The sequence below is a fragment of the Diabrotica undecimpunctata genome, chromosome 7 (assembly GCF_040954645.1).
Source record: "Diabrotica undecimpunctata isolate CICGRU chromosome 7, icDiaUnde3, whole genome shotgun sequence".
Taxonomy (NCBI): Eukaryota; Metazoa; Arthropoda; class Insecta; order Coleoptera; family Chrysomelidae; genus Diabrotica; species Diabrotica undecimpunctata.
In genome coordinates this window covers 22,454,277-22,471,153 of record NC_092809.1, presented here as the reverse complement: position 1 = coordinate 22,471,153, position 16,877 = coordinate 22,454,277, and the positions used below count along the sequence as shown (strand labels likewise).

General features: G+C 33.8%; 1 protein-coding gene across 2 annotated transcripts in view; it reads right to left on the bottom strand.

Annotated features, from left to right (window-relative positions):
• The window catches only part of Osbp (oxysterol binding protein), a 72,948-nt gene that overhangs the window by 36,086 nt on the left and 19,985 nt on the right, over nucleotides 1–16,877 (bottom strand). For both annotated transcript variants that reach the window (XM_072536851.1, XM_072536852.1), the window contains one exon: nucleotides 4,923–5,111. In XM_072536851.1, coding sequence (XP_072392952.1) covers nucleotides 4,923–5,111 — 189 coding nt within the window. The remainder of the gene's footprint in view (nucleotides 1–4,922; nucleotides 5,112–16,877) is intronic.

The following is a 16,877-nucleotide window of genomic DNA, read 5'->3' as shown; positions in this document are numbered from 1 at the left end:
TTCACCTCTTTGATTTCTCTCTCCCAAGCCAAACTTTCCGGTGATGCCCTGCGTAATCTTCTGTCCAACTTTAGCGTTAAAGTCACCCATAATTATTATTGCTTCGTGTTTCTTTGTTATTTTTAGCACTTCTTCTATGTGATGGTAGAATTCTTCAATATTCTGTTCATCTGCGTCAGCAGTGGGAGCATAAACTTGGATGATATTTATATTTACAGGTTAAGCATTCAGCTGTACTAAAATTACTCTGTCTGATATTGGGATGAAGTTATTGACATACTTATTAATATGTTGTTTGATAATTATTGCTACTCCATTTCGATGCATATGGTTTTGATTTCCAGAAAAATAAACGGCGTAACCATTTGCAATGAAATTCCCTTTGTTTGGCCATCTTGTTTCACTCGCTCCCATGATAGTAATGTTTAGTCTGTCCATTTCAGAGAGTAGATTTCTCAGCTTACCAGCTTCATATAAAGTTGTTACATTCCATGTGGCCACTTTATATGGATTCTTCATTTTCATCGTATGTCTAGTGATGTTTTGCTCACAGGGATTTCGCTGGCTAGCGACCTGGGAAGCCCTGTGGTCCATTGTGTATTCCTTCCCCTGCCGGATCTTGAGTTCCGCAGCCCATGATCAGTAATATTCGTTACACTCATTGATTCCATGATAACTTTACTAGGGACCATATTGGGGTGGTTTCCCGTTGCCTTCCCCATCGCAGTATCACAGCCGCTTAACTCATAATGTGAGTGACGCCTGTGAGTATCTGGAATTAAGCCGACAGGATTTTTACTTCCCACAGCCTTAATCCAGTAATGACATTACTGCTGCCTAATGTCATATCCTCAGTTCATCCGCGGGTACTTATTTGACAATGCCTTATTCGTACCTGTCCTGCATATCTGCAGGAACTTTCCCTATCAGCCATATGGGACGAGCCGTGTCGAGGTTGAGGACATCCCCCGCCCAGTCTGTCTTCCGAGAAGTACACAAGAGCCCCCTACTCAGTTCAGAGCTCCTCCTCCACGAAAGCTGAGACCGGACACGGGAATGGAAACTAAGCGAATCGAATTCAATGGAATTGACTGGAATCAAAATCGAATTGAATCGAATGGAATCGGATCGAACAGAATCGAATGAAATCGAACCATACTACGTCAAATCTCCGACGACTGGATTAATAGTTATGGTTAATATTGAGAAATATTTATTTATATTCTAAAAATAGTACTGATAATTCTGTTTAAGATAAAGACATCGATTTAACTAATTAGTACTTTATTATTTTTCAGTATTATTTCAAATATAAATCTTGATAAAATAGCGATAAATGTAAACAGTATTGGCTTAATTATAAATGATTAATAAACTGAAAGTTTGCTTTAATCACGTATTTATTAACTCATAGGCATGCCTTCCGGTTATACTTCGTTCTGTAATGTAGATGCTCTCTCTGTCTCTCTCTCTCTCTCTCTCTCTCTCTCTCTCTGGTCGTTTCCCCATTATTTGATTTTTCTCTTTTTTATGCCTGTTTCAATTTTTTTGCTCATATACTAGTTCGCTCCGGAGGTCAGATTTTAATACTCTACAGAAAAGGGTCACAGGTAAAACCGCTCCGGCCATATATACCCTAGAAAAGATAGTTTAAAAATACCTTTAGTAGGTATACACTGAATAATAATGAATAGCCAGAGTCAGCATAATTAGAAAATGTTGTCTTTATAAAGCAGGTACTTCGATACATTTTTAGTCCATCCAGTTTGGATATCTTTAGTCCATCATGGAAAAATTTTGAAATAAGTGAAATATTAAGTTAAAAGGGCAAGTCTATGCTAGTTATAGACAATTACAAGTATAACTTCCATAAAATGCTTGCTAATAATATCAAACGTTGGCAGTGTGTAGAAAGAAGTTGCAAAGCATTTGTTAAAACTCTAAATATTTATAACAGTGTAAGTAGTTGAATGTAGTGATAACCATGCAGCTGTTTCCATCTGCGAAAATAAAAGGATGTAGATTTCATCTCAGATTATTCAAAGTACAATAACATTCGGCAATACCTTAGATATATGTTTGATCTACCTTTCCTAGATCCATTAGACGTAGGTGAGTGTTTTGCTTTAGACTTTAGTGAGATATTACCAGCACAACACCAAGCCGAACAACAATTTGTTGACTACTTGGCGGACAACTATATTTCTAAAGAAGGAGACTTCCCTCCTGAGATGTGGGCGGAAAACAGTTCAACACTTGAACGTACAAACAACGCCTGTGAGAGTTTCCATTTTAAATTTAATTCGTTATTTTTATTTCAATTTTTAGAAGTTTTAAAAGTTATTCAAATTGACATTTATATAACAATACGAAGTTCTGTGAAACCAAAAAAGTGTACTAAAAAGTACTTCAAGAGCGTCAAAAAATTGTTGATCACAAAATATCGTAATTAAAGCAAAATAAAATTAGTAGATTTGATTTTTTCATATGTAAAAATAAATGCCTTGTTTTTATTTATATTTGTTTAGTTTTGTAAAGGTAGATGATATCCCGGATGTTTTTACCCTTGTATTGCTTTGTCTCATATATTTCCGAATTAACAATTTAAAAACAGAATTAATATCACAATAGCTAAAAAATTCCTAAACGGTATCAAAATTGCTAATAAAATTTCTAAATCAATCACATTTTTCACAATAGGGACAAAAATGAAGTGAATATAATCTAATTCCACTGAAATATGTAACAACAAATATTTTATATAATTTCTATATAAAATACAAAAGTCACAGTACCAATTATGCCGATATTAATTTTCCCAGAACTTAGTAGATAAATACTTAATCCGTTTAACCATGGGAGCGAACTAGTATACGGTCTTCGGTCTTCGAACTAATATATAAAATGGTTTTTTGACATCGGGAGCGATCTAGTGTGTTTCGATTTTTTTTTTAGTTAAATATGTAATTTTACCCCCAGTTCATCCAAAAAAGAAACCTTGCCGCCGGATCATCCCAAATTATTTCTACCTTTTATTAAAGGTGTCACTGACCATCCTCACTACTCACTCCAAATTGTCATCGAATGTCATAGTCTGTGGACTAGTGCGCATTTCGATGCGCATCGCCCCGCCTCGAATTTTTCCATTGGCTCTTGACCAGGAAATCCCTATTTATCGCTAGAACGGCACATATAAATATTGGCGATTTTCAGGTCAGCCAAGTCATGTATTCAGAAGACGACCTAAACCCAAACTCCCATTCCTACCCGCTATTCTGCTGGAACTCGCTAGCAACGAACTCCCTGATGAATACATTGACATTCCAGGAGGCAACTCCCCTCTATTACCGTCGCTTATTATAATACTAAATGTTCACTTCGAACTGACACCGACGGGGGGGGGGGGGGGGGGAATCGGTTTTCTGTGGTTTTCCGATCCCATTGCACAATGATACCCCGTCGATTTTTGAGGTACCAGTACAGCTGCCCTCACGCGTCGCGACATTCATTCAATAATTCAATAGATTTTGTTAATTAATAAACATATAATTTTCATATATTTACTAATTTTGTTTTAGACCAAATAAATTCTGAAAGGAACCGTTCACTTGTATCCCTTTCGCCCCCGATTGTCCAGGACTAGTTAGAGCAGCAACAACCACCAACAAACACCGCAACACCAGTGGACACATCAAAAATCCCAGTGCCACACCCATCACAAAGGAGACACGTCCTGAAGAGGCACAAGCCTAAAACAGGACAGCTGATACATCCAATACACAAGATATACACACAATCCACAAAAAACCAACGCTACAATGAATCGGTCAGCCAAGTCAGTCCCTCACGGGCTCTCCGAGAGCTTAGTGCTCTTGGGGCTTTGCTTCCTGCATTTAATTTCCATACTCTGTGGCTGAGATATTATTCAACTACAATCTGATGTTTTATTTCGACCTATATTTTTGTCATGTAAGAAATATCTATATCCAACAATGGATGTGAAAACGGGGCTGGATGATGAAGAAATATCTTGTCTTTTTCAAGACAAGCCATCAGAAGATAAATATTTACAAGTCCATACCCAGTAAATGGACTTGGGTAGAGGAGCTCCCGACTGGGATATTCGACGCCCTCTACAGAGCACCCGGAGATAACAGAAGGTGGTTAGACCCTTATTTGTTCCCCCGAGGAGACAAAATTGCCCAACCTCGTCAGATCCGTAAAAGAACAAATCTCCAATGGAGACTATGGTGTCTACGAGATACCTTGTTCCAGTTGCCCACGTACATACATAGGACAGACAAACCGACGAATCCATAAACGTATTTACGAACATTCTATATCTGTAAGACATTCCGATACTACTTCAGCCCTAGCCCCTTTCTGTATGAATGCTGTACTGTGTCAAATTGCATTAGGTCGCAGGACATTATTTTTGTATTATCTACCTAAATTATAAATGCCGTAAAAATACGTTTGGCCAAAAAGTCCCCCCCCCCCCCAACTTCGAGTGGTAAGTTTATCTTACCTGTGACTCACCTGTACCGATAGGAATCGCCATAATTTCTAAAGATGTTAGTACATATTGTAGTATTGTTTAATATGTGATTCATGCTCGGTCAAATGACACAATAAAAATCTCCCATGGGCTTGTATTCTAACAGTCGCAACCATTGAGTTTTAAAAGTGATATTACTTTTAGAAAATAATTAAATAAATACTACATATAAAGAAACTATATACAATTTAGTCAATTAAAAGTAGGTTTGGAACGTTTTTTTTTACGCGAAATTGCCCAGCAAAGGAGGCTAATGATAAATTTATAATAATTTTATAATTGGGAATCCTATCTCAAGAAATTTACATCAATATAAAACATTATTAACAATATTAGATAAAAACAAGATAAAAGCATTACTTACATAGCTTTGGCTTTAGCTAATTCCAATGCAGTCACCCACTGTTGTCTTTCTACCTCTGAAGCAGCCTTTATGTGAAATGTTTGAGTTCCTCCGTTTGAAATAACAAAAGTACAAGCATCAACTGTGTATATCAAGGCACCATGAAGGGATATACTACCACGACAAGTGTGAGCCATTTCAGCTTGATTCCTGAAAAAGTAATCTTGGTATACTATGAACCTTTGAAACTGTAAAAAAGTTTGGTCTAATATGAATTGTTTGACCCCAAATAAAAGATTTTTTGTTTTGGTAATTGTTTAATATATGTTGTGTATATTATTCCAATTCAGCTCATTTGTAGTTTTTTTTTGAAATTATAAAAATTATAAAACAAACTCTCTATTTGTTATAGATAAGAGAAATTAGCAAATAAAAAGCCTTTTTCGTGACACTCTTTGATTCAGGTATCTAATAACTGCTTTTGATAAATTTGGTGATAACAATAAACAAAATATGCAAAAGATTAAACGTTATTTTTACTTATAAATAATATATAAACAATGTATTGATTTTATATACATAAGGTGAAGATCGGTAAATTATATGGAAAAGTGACACAATTTTACTGAAAAGGCATAGAAAATCCTTTAAAATAAGAGCTTTAGTTCTTTTTGTTAATTTTTTTTTAATTAATATCTTCAAAAGTAGATTTTTTGAAAAATATTAGCTTTTCTAAAAATGCACAAAAAGTTTTAATTCCGCGTTATACTAGGGATAACATCACATGTATTCAGCTATAAAAATTTCAAGAAGTTTCACTTAACAGTTATTGCAAAATATAAAATTATTTATCCCAGAAAGAGGAATATTGATAACGACCAAAGCAACGGAAAGGATCTGACAATGTGACCAGGGCGATGAATAGGAATAACGATAGGAAAAAACACGATGCAAAGGTAAACAAGGATGAAAATAGGAAGAAGATGAAAGATATAGAGATAAAAATGAAAACATGGAACGTAAGAAGCATCAATGGAAAAGAGATAGAACTTGTAGAAGAAATGATCAGACAAAAAATAGAAATATTAGGAATAACGGAAACGAAAATGAAAGGAAGGGGTTTTAAGAAGATACACAAAGGATATTGGTTATTTTGGGTAGGAGCTGATGCAAAGGAGAGAGCAAAAGAAGGCGTAGGGATAATAATTGCACTGAATAGACTACAATACGTTATAGAAGAAACATATGTTAACCAGAGAATATTATCGATGAAAATGAAACTGATAGACGAGGAAATATGGAAAATAATAACAGTCTACGGAGTAAATGAAGATGCAAAAAAGGAAGAGAAGGATAAATTTATCGAGGAGCTCCAAATGCAAATTGACAATGGGGAAGAAAATATAATTGTAATGGAAGATCTAAACGGTAGAGTCGGAAATAATAACAATGGAATTGAGGAATGCATGAGAAAAGAAGGAGAAGAAATACTAAACAAAAATGGTGAAAGAATAATGGAAATATGTATGGAGAATAAACTTGTTATAACAAATACAAAATTTAAACATAAAAAAGTACACAAATACACGAGAGTACAAGAAAGCAGAAATGAAAAATCAATCATAGATTACTTTTTGGTAAGTAGCAACAAATGGAAAAGAGTACAAGACACGAAAGTGAAAAGAGGCTCAGAGATTGGCAGTGATCATCATCTAGTAATAATGAGAATGAGAACAGCAAAAGAAAAGGGAGAAAAGAGGAGAAAGGTAGTAAATGAAAAAGTAAAAAGCTACAAATTAAAAGAAGAAAGATAAGAAGGTATTCCAAGAAAAATTAGACAATATTGTGAAAGGTATGTCAAAAACTGCAAGTATAGAAGAAAAGTGGGAAAATCTCAAGACCAACTTAATCATAGCTGCTGAGGAAACTTGTGGGAAGACAAAAATAGCAAATAATAGCATGAGGAGAACTGAATGGTGGACGGACGAAATACGAAGGAAAGTAAAGAATAAAAAAGAAAAATGGAAGAGATATATAGGTACAAAGCGCCCTGAAGATTATGAGGCATATAAAGAAAAAAGAAAAGAGGTTAAAATAGCTGTGAAAGCAGAAAAAGAAAGGTCATGGGAAAAGTTTGGACTAAAAATGACAAATAATTCTAGAGAAAATCAAAAACTCTTCTATGGCGCATTAAAACAGCTCAGACAAAAGAAAGAATACATGATGCCAAATATAAAAGACAAGAATGGAAAGGTAATAACAGAAGAAAACCACATAATGGAAAGATGGAGAGAACATTTCATGGAGCTAACTCATACAGACGTAGACAACATAGTGGAGATACAAGAAATAAATGAAGAACAAAAAGTAGAACCCATAAAACCAGAGGAACTAGAAAAGGCAATTGAAAGAGTTAAATTAGGCAAAGCACCAGGCAAGGATCATATCACCCCGGAAATGATAAAATTAATGTTAATAGGGGGAGTGGACAGCATGAAAGAACTAATGAATGATATCATAAAGAGAGCAGAAATACCACAGGACTGGAAGAAAGACATTATACTACCAATACACAAAAAGGGCGACAAGAGAAACTGTAATAATTACCGAGGTATTACTATATCAAGTATTCCTGGGAAGGTATTCGCAAGAATAATAGAAACAAGAATAAAAACCCAAATAGAACCAACTATGGAAGATACACAATGTGGATTCAGGAAGGACAGAAGCACGCAACACCACATATTTACAATAAGACAAATAAGTGAGAAAGTAATAAATAAAAATAGAGAAATATATATATGCTTTATTGACCTGAAAAAAGCGTTTGACAAAATACAAAGAAAGGACGTATGGAGGACATTAAAGGAAAGAGGAGTTGACAGGATAACAATTGATGTAATAAAGGATATGTACAATAATAATACAAATACGGTGAGAACCAACAACGAGGAATCCGAAGAATTTACTACAATTCAAGGCGTCAAACAGGGATGCGTGTTGAACCCACTGCTGTTCTTAGTGGTACTGGATGAAGCAATAAAGAAAGCCAAGAGAAGAATGAGAAACTAACACTAGGATACTGGCAAATTAAACAGACTCAACTATCAGAGCTTCTATTTGCAGAAGGCATGGTTTTGATAGCAGAAAACAGAGAAGACCTACAGAACAAGCTTGAAATCCTAGAAGAAGAACTGTCAAACATAAATATGAAAATAAATACAGAGAAAACAATGATAATTTCAAATAAGAGAAAGACACACGCAACACAATTAAACGGAAAACAACTAGAACAAGTGGAACATTTTAAATACCTAGGAGTAATAATTAAATCAAACGGTAAACAAGACACGGAAATAAATGAGAGAATGGGACCAAGAGGAAGCTTATTTTTTAACACTATGAAAACAACATTTTGGGGAAAAAAGAAATATCGGAGAAGGTAAAAACGACAGTCGTTAAATCAGTATTTGGACCTACAATCATGTATAATAGCGAGTCATGGACATTGACTGGGAGACAAAAATCTCGAGTCAATGCTATGGAAATGAGGTTCTTGAGGAAAATAGCAAACAGAAAGAGGACAGACAAAATACGAAACGAAACAATCAGACAAAACCTAAAACTAGAACCAATAAACGAAAAAATAGTAGAGGGGTAACTAAGATGGTTCGGGCACGTGTGTAGAATGTCGAATGAAAGATTAACAAAACAAGTGTTTGAAACGAGAGTGCAAGGGTAAAACAAACGAGGAAAACCAAGAGTTAGGTGGGTAGACGAAATCAGAAAAGAAGTTGAGAAGAAAGGATTGACATGGGAAAGTGCACGAAATCTAACACAAGACCGGAAAGCATGGAGACAACAGTGCAAAACTTAACTCCACCAGGCTTACACCTAACGGTAGAAAGGCTTAGGACTAAGTAAGTAAGTAAGTATCCCAGAAAGCTTTTATCTACAACGTTATTATGCGTAATCAATTAGGTCTAATGAATTCTAAAAGCATCAAATTGAAGAGAAAAGCTTATTTTATCAAATTAAATAATTTAACGTTTAAAACATTTATACTAAATATTGTAAAATTACTCACAACGCGTCAACATATATAGGAAGTTAATTTTTTTATTGGAAATGTTGTCATTTTTGCACAATTTAACAAAATACAATGTTCTTCGATTCTTAGAACCCGAGTTAGCCCTTTTCTATTTCTCGATTTTACTATTTAAAATACTGAATTCGTAAATCTAAATTTAAAATAGTCGCAAGATCTCCTCTTCTAATAAACGAAAATTTATGTTTTTTTTTTTAATTTGGAGTTCTCACTTTGCATATATCATAGATTATAAAAATGTAATTGGTTAATTTGTCTGTTAAACTATTTATTTAACCAAGTAATTTGTTCAAACAATTTAAAATTTTGACTAACAATTTTGATTACAACCGAAGATATTGCGACTTTTATAAATTTGAATTTATGAATTCAGTTTTTGAAATAGTAAAAGCGCTTCGCTTTTAAACCATTTATCTTTGCCGCATTGTGGACGGCTCAATTGTAAAGTTTTGTAATTCTTTTTTGGCTAAACTTGAACTCTTTCTATCTATCTTTCAAATGGTTCTTTTTTGAAAAAAAAAGTGTTAACTCGGGTTTTAAGGATGGTAGGACATTTTGTTTTTTATAACAATAAAACACTGAAAACTTTGTTTTTAAAACTTCCACAAAATTTATTATAATATTTTATCACTACAGCTGTTTTGGTAGAGTGCCTTTCTCTGTGAGATCTATTTTTGTGATTTTGAAGTGATCTATTTTTGAATGTTTTTACAAGTTTTTAACGAATTAGGTTGTAGCATTTGCAAACTTTTTGAAATATATATTGAAATCCCCTCGTATTTGCTAAAGTATCGAAGAATAATTTCGGTGTATTTCTTTTTACTTTCGTACTTTTCAGTTAAAATACCCAAAATGTATTTTCAATCCTTTTTGCGTCGCGAGTTAATGTAAACACATTTTTAGAGTTTGTTTATACCACGGACGCGTAATTCGTTGATATTTTTCTTTAATCGAAAGCTGCTCGATACTGCGTTTGAAATAAACATCCATTTAGAGGCTGAGAAGGTTTTGCCGAAAAGATAATTAGATCACTCTCGCTAAGGTTGTTGTCATGAGCGGTTGACTTTAGCGTTTGTCCAAATTTTTCTTCAAAATTTGTAATTCCTTCGTCCTTTTTTTATGGGAAAATGAGTAGCAGTTCAATTAATAGTTACAGTTAAAGTGAGCTTTGACATGTTGCCATTGTATCCAGTTGTACCTATTCCTGTTTTGTAAGAAGCCAAGCCATAGTGCCATTTCAACCTTTGTTTGTGGTCTCATTTCAGACCATTGATGCAGTCCAGTTCTCCCAGAAATTCTAAGGTCCAGTGAGGTCTGGTTTACAAGTAAAAGTGCATTTTGGTGAAATTAGGTAACTTTTTCTGTGATTAAATCTTAAAGTAAATACAGACCTTTTTATAATAATAATAATAGCGAGTTTTTGTAACTACCTAACGTATCTCCCTATACGTAAAGAACTAACGTATCGAAGAAGATGAACGTTAGAGTTAAAGTTCTGCACGCAACGTAACGATGGTGTTGCCCTCATCGAATTAGTGATTAACTAATAAATTGTCAGTGCCAGTCTTGTCCTTGTCATTTAACCCTATTTTTGATATTCAAAATAAATAACAAATATTTTTTTGAACAATTTTTAATTCTTGAGATGGACGCGATATTTAATGTAGGTGTATTTGTTGATGATAAAGAAGACGAAGACATAGAAGATGCCCTTCTTCTCCACATCTTGCACGACTATACGGCCGCTTTAATTTTGATACCATGTCTGATATAAAATGTAAAAATATTTTTTGCATTTGGATTAAATTCCACCTTTCTGGATGGTCTTAAGGGTTCTTGCCTACGACTTCCTTCAACAAGAACAAATCATCTTCATTGCTGAAGTGAAGTCGTTTTCTACTACTTTCCATTATTTATAAAAATCAAAACAAATATACCTAACCACAAATGTGAAAAACACGTACCACGTGTGCTTATGAAATGTGGATGTTGAAATTTTGGTAATCGGGTAAGATCCCCTTGTGCATTCGGTTACATTTGACTCGATAGGGATGCGTATGAACGTAACGTACCAGCCTGTTACGTTAGGTAATACGTATCTAGATACGTTAGTTCAACCATTAATGCGCATGCCTATATGTCAAAAAGATACGTTACGTATACGTATTTGCTTGCACAAAAACTCTCTATTTTCTTTCATTATTTAAAAAGATAATTTTTTTATTTGCAATAATTTTTTATTTGCCACAATTTATAGCCCAGTAATATTTGTAAGTTTTGTAGCAACAGAGTTTGTAAATGAATAGGACATATGTAAGTTTTTTCTTCTTTATTAGTTTGGTATCTTCTTCTTCAAGTGCCATCTCCGCGGCGGAGGTCGGCAATCATCATAGCTATTCGGACTTTTGAGACGGCTGCTCTGAAAAGTTCATTTGATGTACATCCGTACCAATCTCTCAGGTTGCGCAGCCATGACATTCTATTCTTCATTTATTTTGGTATAAATCTCTGTAACTACTAATATAGTATTTTTTGTGCCATCTGTATTTTTGTAACCGTTGGTGGTAACACAACAATAAATGTTTGATTTATTTCTCTAAACCATTTTTTTATTTATTTAAAAAAAAGTTTATAACATCTTTTTTGAGTTTCATTTAAAAAGATATATTTTGTATTTCTAATAATTATTTCAATAGTTACAACTAGTTATTGTAATCGTTATAATTTGGCACCTCGAAGCGGCGTCCATTTTAAATTGCTAGAGGTCCTTCCTGTCATTTTGTCTGTCCATTTGTTCCAAGAGACTTATGTAAGTACCCCTTTGTTTCATTTTTTGTAGTTGCCCCAATCCAACCTCCTGTGCCATTCACTTATCCACGACCCAGCTCTCCAAATAAACCCTGAGTGCCGTTCTCACAGTTTCGTTTATTTTGCTTGCCCTATCTCCAGCCCAATAGTTTCTGTCCCCAACTTTCAACCCCCATAATAATACCCTATGTGATAGGCAAAATATACGTAACAATTTGGCGCCCAACGTGGGGCGCCAAATTGTAACGAAATATTTTGCCTACCACGTAGAGTATAATTATAGGGGTTTGAAAATTGGGACAGAAGTTACTGGGGTGGAGATAGGGCAAGCAAAATAAACGATACTGTGCAAACGACACACAGGGGATTTCAATATACACCAAAGAATTTGCAAATGCTACAAGGTTGAGGAAAGGAGAACTGTTTGTCTCAAGTTGGTCATTCAGAATTATGTCTGTATTTTTTAATTTGTTAATTTTCATAGATTCTAATAAAGATAGCTTAAGGCCTTTATTTTGGATATGAAGAATTTGAAATTCGTCATTAAAATAATGATCTAGTTGATAATTATATGATAATGTTGATAATAGTAGATAATTTAGTTGAAGTGCGTATGTAGAATCTGTTTTCCTATTATTAAAAGCCCTTTTATGTTCTGCTATACGTTTGTTCAAAGTTCTAACAGTTTGACCAATGTAAGTTTTTGGGCAGTCGCCACATTTAAGTTTGTGTACACCACTGTGTAAGTGCCTCTTGTTGTGCTCTTGTTTTTAATATAATTTGCCTAAGTTGTTATTTGTTCTGAAAGCTGGTGTTATTCCTCTCTTTTTTATGTGTTTGGCTATTTTTGTTGTTATTTTGCCTGTATATGTAATCGAGTAGAAGGTACTGGGTTTTTTCTCTGGTAGTGGAAATACTAATTTCAGTGCTTTCTTGGTAGTTTTTGATTTAAAAGTTTATGAATTGTTTGTTCGCCCAAATTAATAAAATTTGGATGCAGCGCTGGGTACATTTGATTACATGAAATCAACTTCAACACAATAATCTTTATCGGACAAGTGATACTATGTTATTGGTCATCACCAATAACACACATTTCATAATATTCAACACGGTAGCAAGTTAATATCCGATGAAAAATAATGAAGAAAAGCAAGAAAAAAACTCATGATATTGTTTGTTCACGCCACTATCTATTTTAAGTTTATTTCATGAATTTGTTCCGATCCGGCTCGAAGGACCATGGAATGACTTGATTTGCACTTAGCATCTACCGCTGGTATGTTCACGCCACTATCTATTTTAAGTTTATTTCATGAATTTTTTCCGATCCCGCAACATAGCAGCGTATGTAGATATTATGCCATATGTGAAGCCAGGAAGAGTCCCTAAAAACATCTCAAGACGACAGCACTCAAATACGGGACGAGATCGGTAATACAGAATTCAGAGCAAGCGGACATAATACTTATTAGCGTTCATATATTCATGTATTCTGTTACTTCAAATAAAGTCAGTTTTTCACACGGAGTTTGATTATTTACCAGCGGCACATGCGAAGTGGAAATCAAGTCATTCCATTGTTTCCATTTAGGAAAGATTTTGTAAATCCAACTTTTAGCTTTTTTTCAATATCGACATCAGATTCTACTACATTTCAATACTTTAATAATTATTGTACTTCAATTTTATTAAAAAATTAAAATGCACACACTGGATTCCTATTTTTAACAATTATTGTTTTCATAAAAGAAATAAATATTAAAGTTTAAATCATTTTTAAGTCTATTAACTCTATAGTAACCAATGAGTGGCAAATAATCAAAATATATGTTAACTGCAAAACTGATGTAAATCTTTATCATTAAAAAATAAGTCTGCCACAAAAATAGTATTAGTCATTTGGAGAGTAGATAAATAGTACATTTCTGTAAACAATTGAGTAAAAACAACAATAATTATTTGAATGGACAACGAATAATTTAGCTTATGAAACAGTATTTTGTATTTTATATTGTATAGAACTTCCATTAAACCAGTGATTTCATTTAATTTTATTGATTTGTCATGTTAAATGATGATATTGCATTGGTGAAGGACATATTAAAACATAATAAATGGTAGTTGCAAAGAACTATGCACTATAAACAGCAAAAGCATCATTCACGATAACAGTTCCATTTATAAAACATTTATTTGGTACCTATATAATCGGATATAAATTGGAAAATAGCAGAGTATATAATGCGCAGGATGTTTGTACACCCATCAAAAAAATATGGAGTTAAAAGCTGTAACGAAAATTATGTGGAAAATTATCATACCTTGCTTTATCCGATTACCTTGCAATAACCTAAAATCTTTCAAAAATTACAATTAGTAAAATCCCGATATTTATAAGTTATGATACTGAAAAATCATGATATCAGCAGTAAAGTCCTTAACTAATGTGGCAGCAAGAAACTATATAGTATGCTTTGGAAGGATTCAGACCTGTAAAATCAAGATTTCCAAATTGTTGATCAATTTATGAATAGCCCAGTTTTTCAATCTGCAGTAATATTCCAGACGTAAGGGACGAAAATGTCACTGAACCTCATACGAACAAGCTAAATTCTGCTGTGAATGTAAATTTTAGAACTCGACACCGAGGAGTAGGCATATTGAGACCCCGAACCGGAACAGAACCATATCCCTCTTGATAATGGCTCCAAAACGTCGAGTACATATTAAATTCTCAACGCAGTTCTTCCCGAGAACTTAGTAATTTTCATATATTCATACGTATATATATATATATATATATATATATATATATATATATATATATATATATATATATGTATATATATATATATATATATATGTATATATATATATATATATATATATATATATATATATATATATATATATATATATATATATATGAAAGTAAAAGATTGCATTTCATTTCAATCGGAACTCCACCATTGCTCTACACGTGTTTTGAGTTATTCAACTCATCATCAGGAACATTTGTGGAAGTTCAACTGAAATGAAATGCAGTCTAGTATTTGGTCATTATAACCAAAATAACAACCAGGTACGCTAGCAGCGACATCTATACGAAGTAACAAGAAGTCCAGAGACCTCTCTCTGATAGCAAATTTCATTTAAACGTCTTTCTCTACGTAAAGACCGAAAAAGTATAGTAAAAAGTAAAGTATATATAGTATTTTTCAAAGGTGAATCGTAGATGCATGTCGAAGTAAAAGTATTTGGGATTTAAACTCGATACTAATGGAGTCGGCCTTGCAGAGAACAGGTTTCGGGTTATAAATAATAATCATCGACCGGAAAATTTAAAAACATTATCAGGTTTTCTCGGCATGGTCAACTATTTCAAAAAATTGATTCCGGACATTAGCCAAAAAAAATACCATTAATTAAATTGTTGAAGAAAGCAACTAAATGGAATTGGAAAGAGGAACAGGAAGGGTAAATTTGAAGTAAGAATTTTCCATGGGAGTTAAAGTATACCATCCGATGTACCATGTGCTTTTATACTTCGTACATATGCACCATTTCAGAAATTTGCTGGGGTACTATCGCAAATACAAAATGACCAAGAAGTTTATTTCATATCAATGGTCACGAAAACGCATGAAAAAAAAAGTGTAACGGAATTAGAATTTGCGAGTGTTTTATTTTGTGTTAGCAAATTACGATTTTATCTTCTTGGAGCTAAAATCACAATACAAACAGATCACTCAGCTTTAGTGTATATTATGAAAAATCGAGTCATACGATTTTGAATTCAAGTATTTAAAAGGACAACATAATGTTCTCACCCGAGATGAGGATTTTGGAAAGACAGACGCTCTAAAATTACACATAGGATTGAATATACTGCATGATGAGGACGGTTTATTTTCTTTGAATGAAATACGTCAAGATCAGGAAAGGTTAGAAAGAGCGAAAAGAGAAAATGAGATCTATTTCAAAAGGATTGAAGGCAAGTAGTTATATTTGATTACAGGGACATTAGCAGAAAAGGTGATGGAAAGTTTACATAACATTAATGGACATATTGGCAGCAGAAAAGTCTGGTTGGTTTTTATAGAAAATTATATCTGTAAACGAGATTATCGAATAGCCAAAAATATGACTAGAAAATGCAGTCCCTGTGTAGAAATGCAGAGATACCAAAGTCAAAACGTTAAAAATCACAATTTGACAAAAAGTGTGGTCTCTAGAGCAAAACTGGATATTGTAGTGATAGATATGCTGAGCGATCTGATCGTTACGCCACAACGTAATAAGCACATTCTAGCTATGGTCGACATTTTCTCGAAATACGTGCGTTTATAATGTTGCAGGACTACGAAAGGCGTGGAAATTTTGCGAAAAATTGATGACAGTGGGAACACCTAGGAACATTCTTTTGGATAATGCCACATATTTCAGGAATGAACGTTTTAAAGGAAAACTGCGGGAAAGAGAAATTGACACGAAATAAGTCAGCATTCGACATCCTCAAACTAATCCTTCTGAAAGGTTTATCCAAGATACAAAATTTCTTAGAATTGCAACAGATGGACAACACAAGCAATGGGAGAGAAAACTGACAGAAATTGAAAATTATTTAAATTACATGCCAAAGACGGTCACAAAAGAAACTCCTATTTATATCATAAGAGAAATAATGTCTGCAAGGGGCAGAGACAGGAAAGAAATAGAAAACGAATACCAAGGTAATTGAAAACGAATACCAAATGAAATTTCAGGCGGGGGAAAGGTAATGGTGAGAGCTTTACGAATGTCCAATCTCACGAGTAACCTATGTGCCAAACTTTTTCCGGTTTTCGAAGGCCGTTTAAACAGAAAATGGGGTTAACAGTTATGTGTTGGAACAAATCAAAACAGGAAAGGTTTGTGGCATTTTCAGTGGCGCACCCAGGGGGGGTTTTGGGGGTTAAAACCCCCCCCCCAGGACCCTATTCCGACAATGTTAGTCACACATTTAAGGACTCAAAATAGAGGTAACATCATAAAAAAAATTTCGGTGACCAACCAAA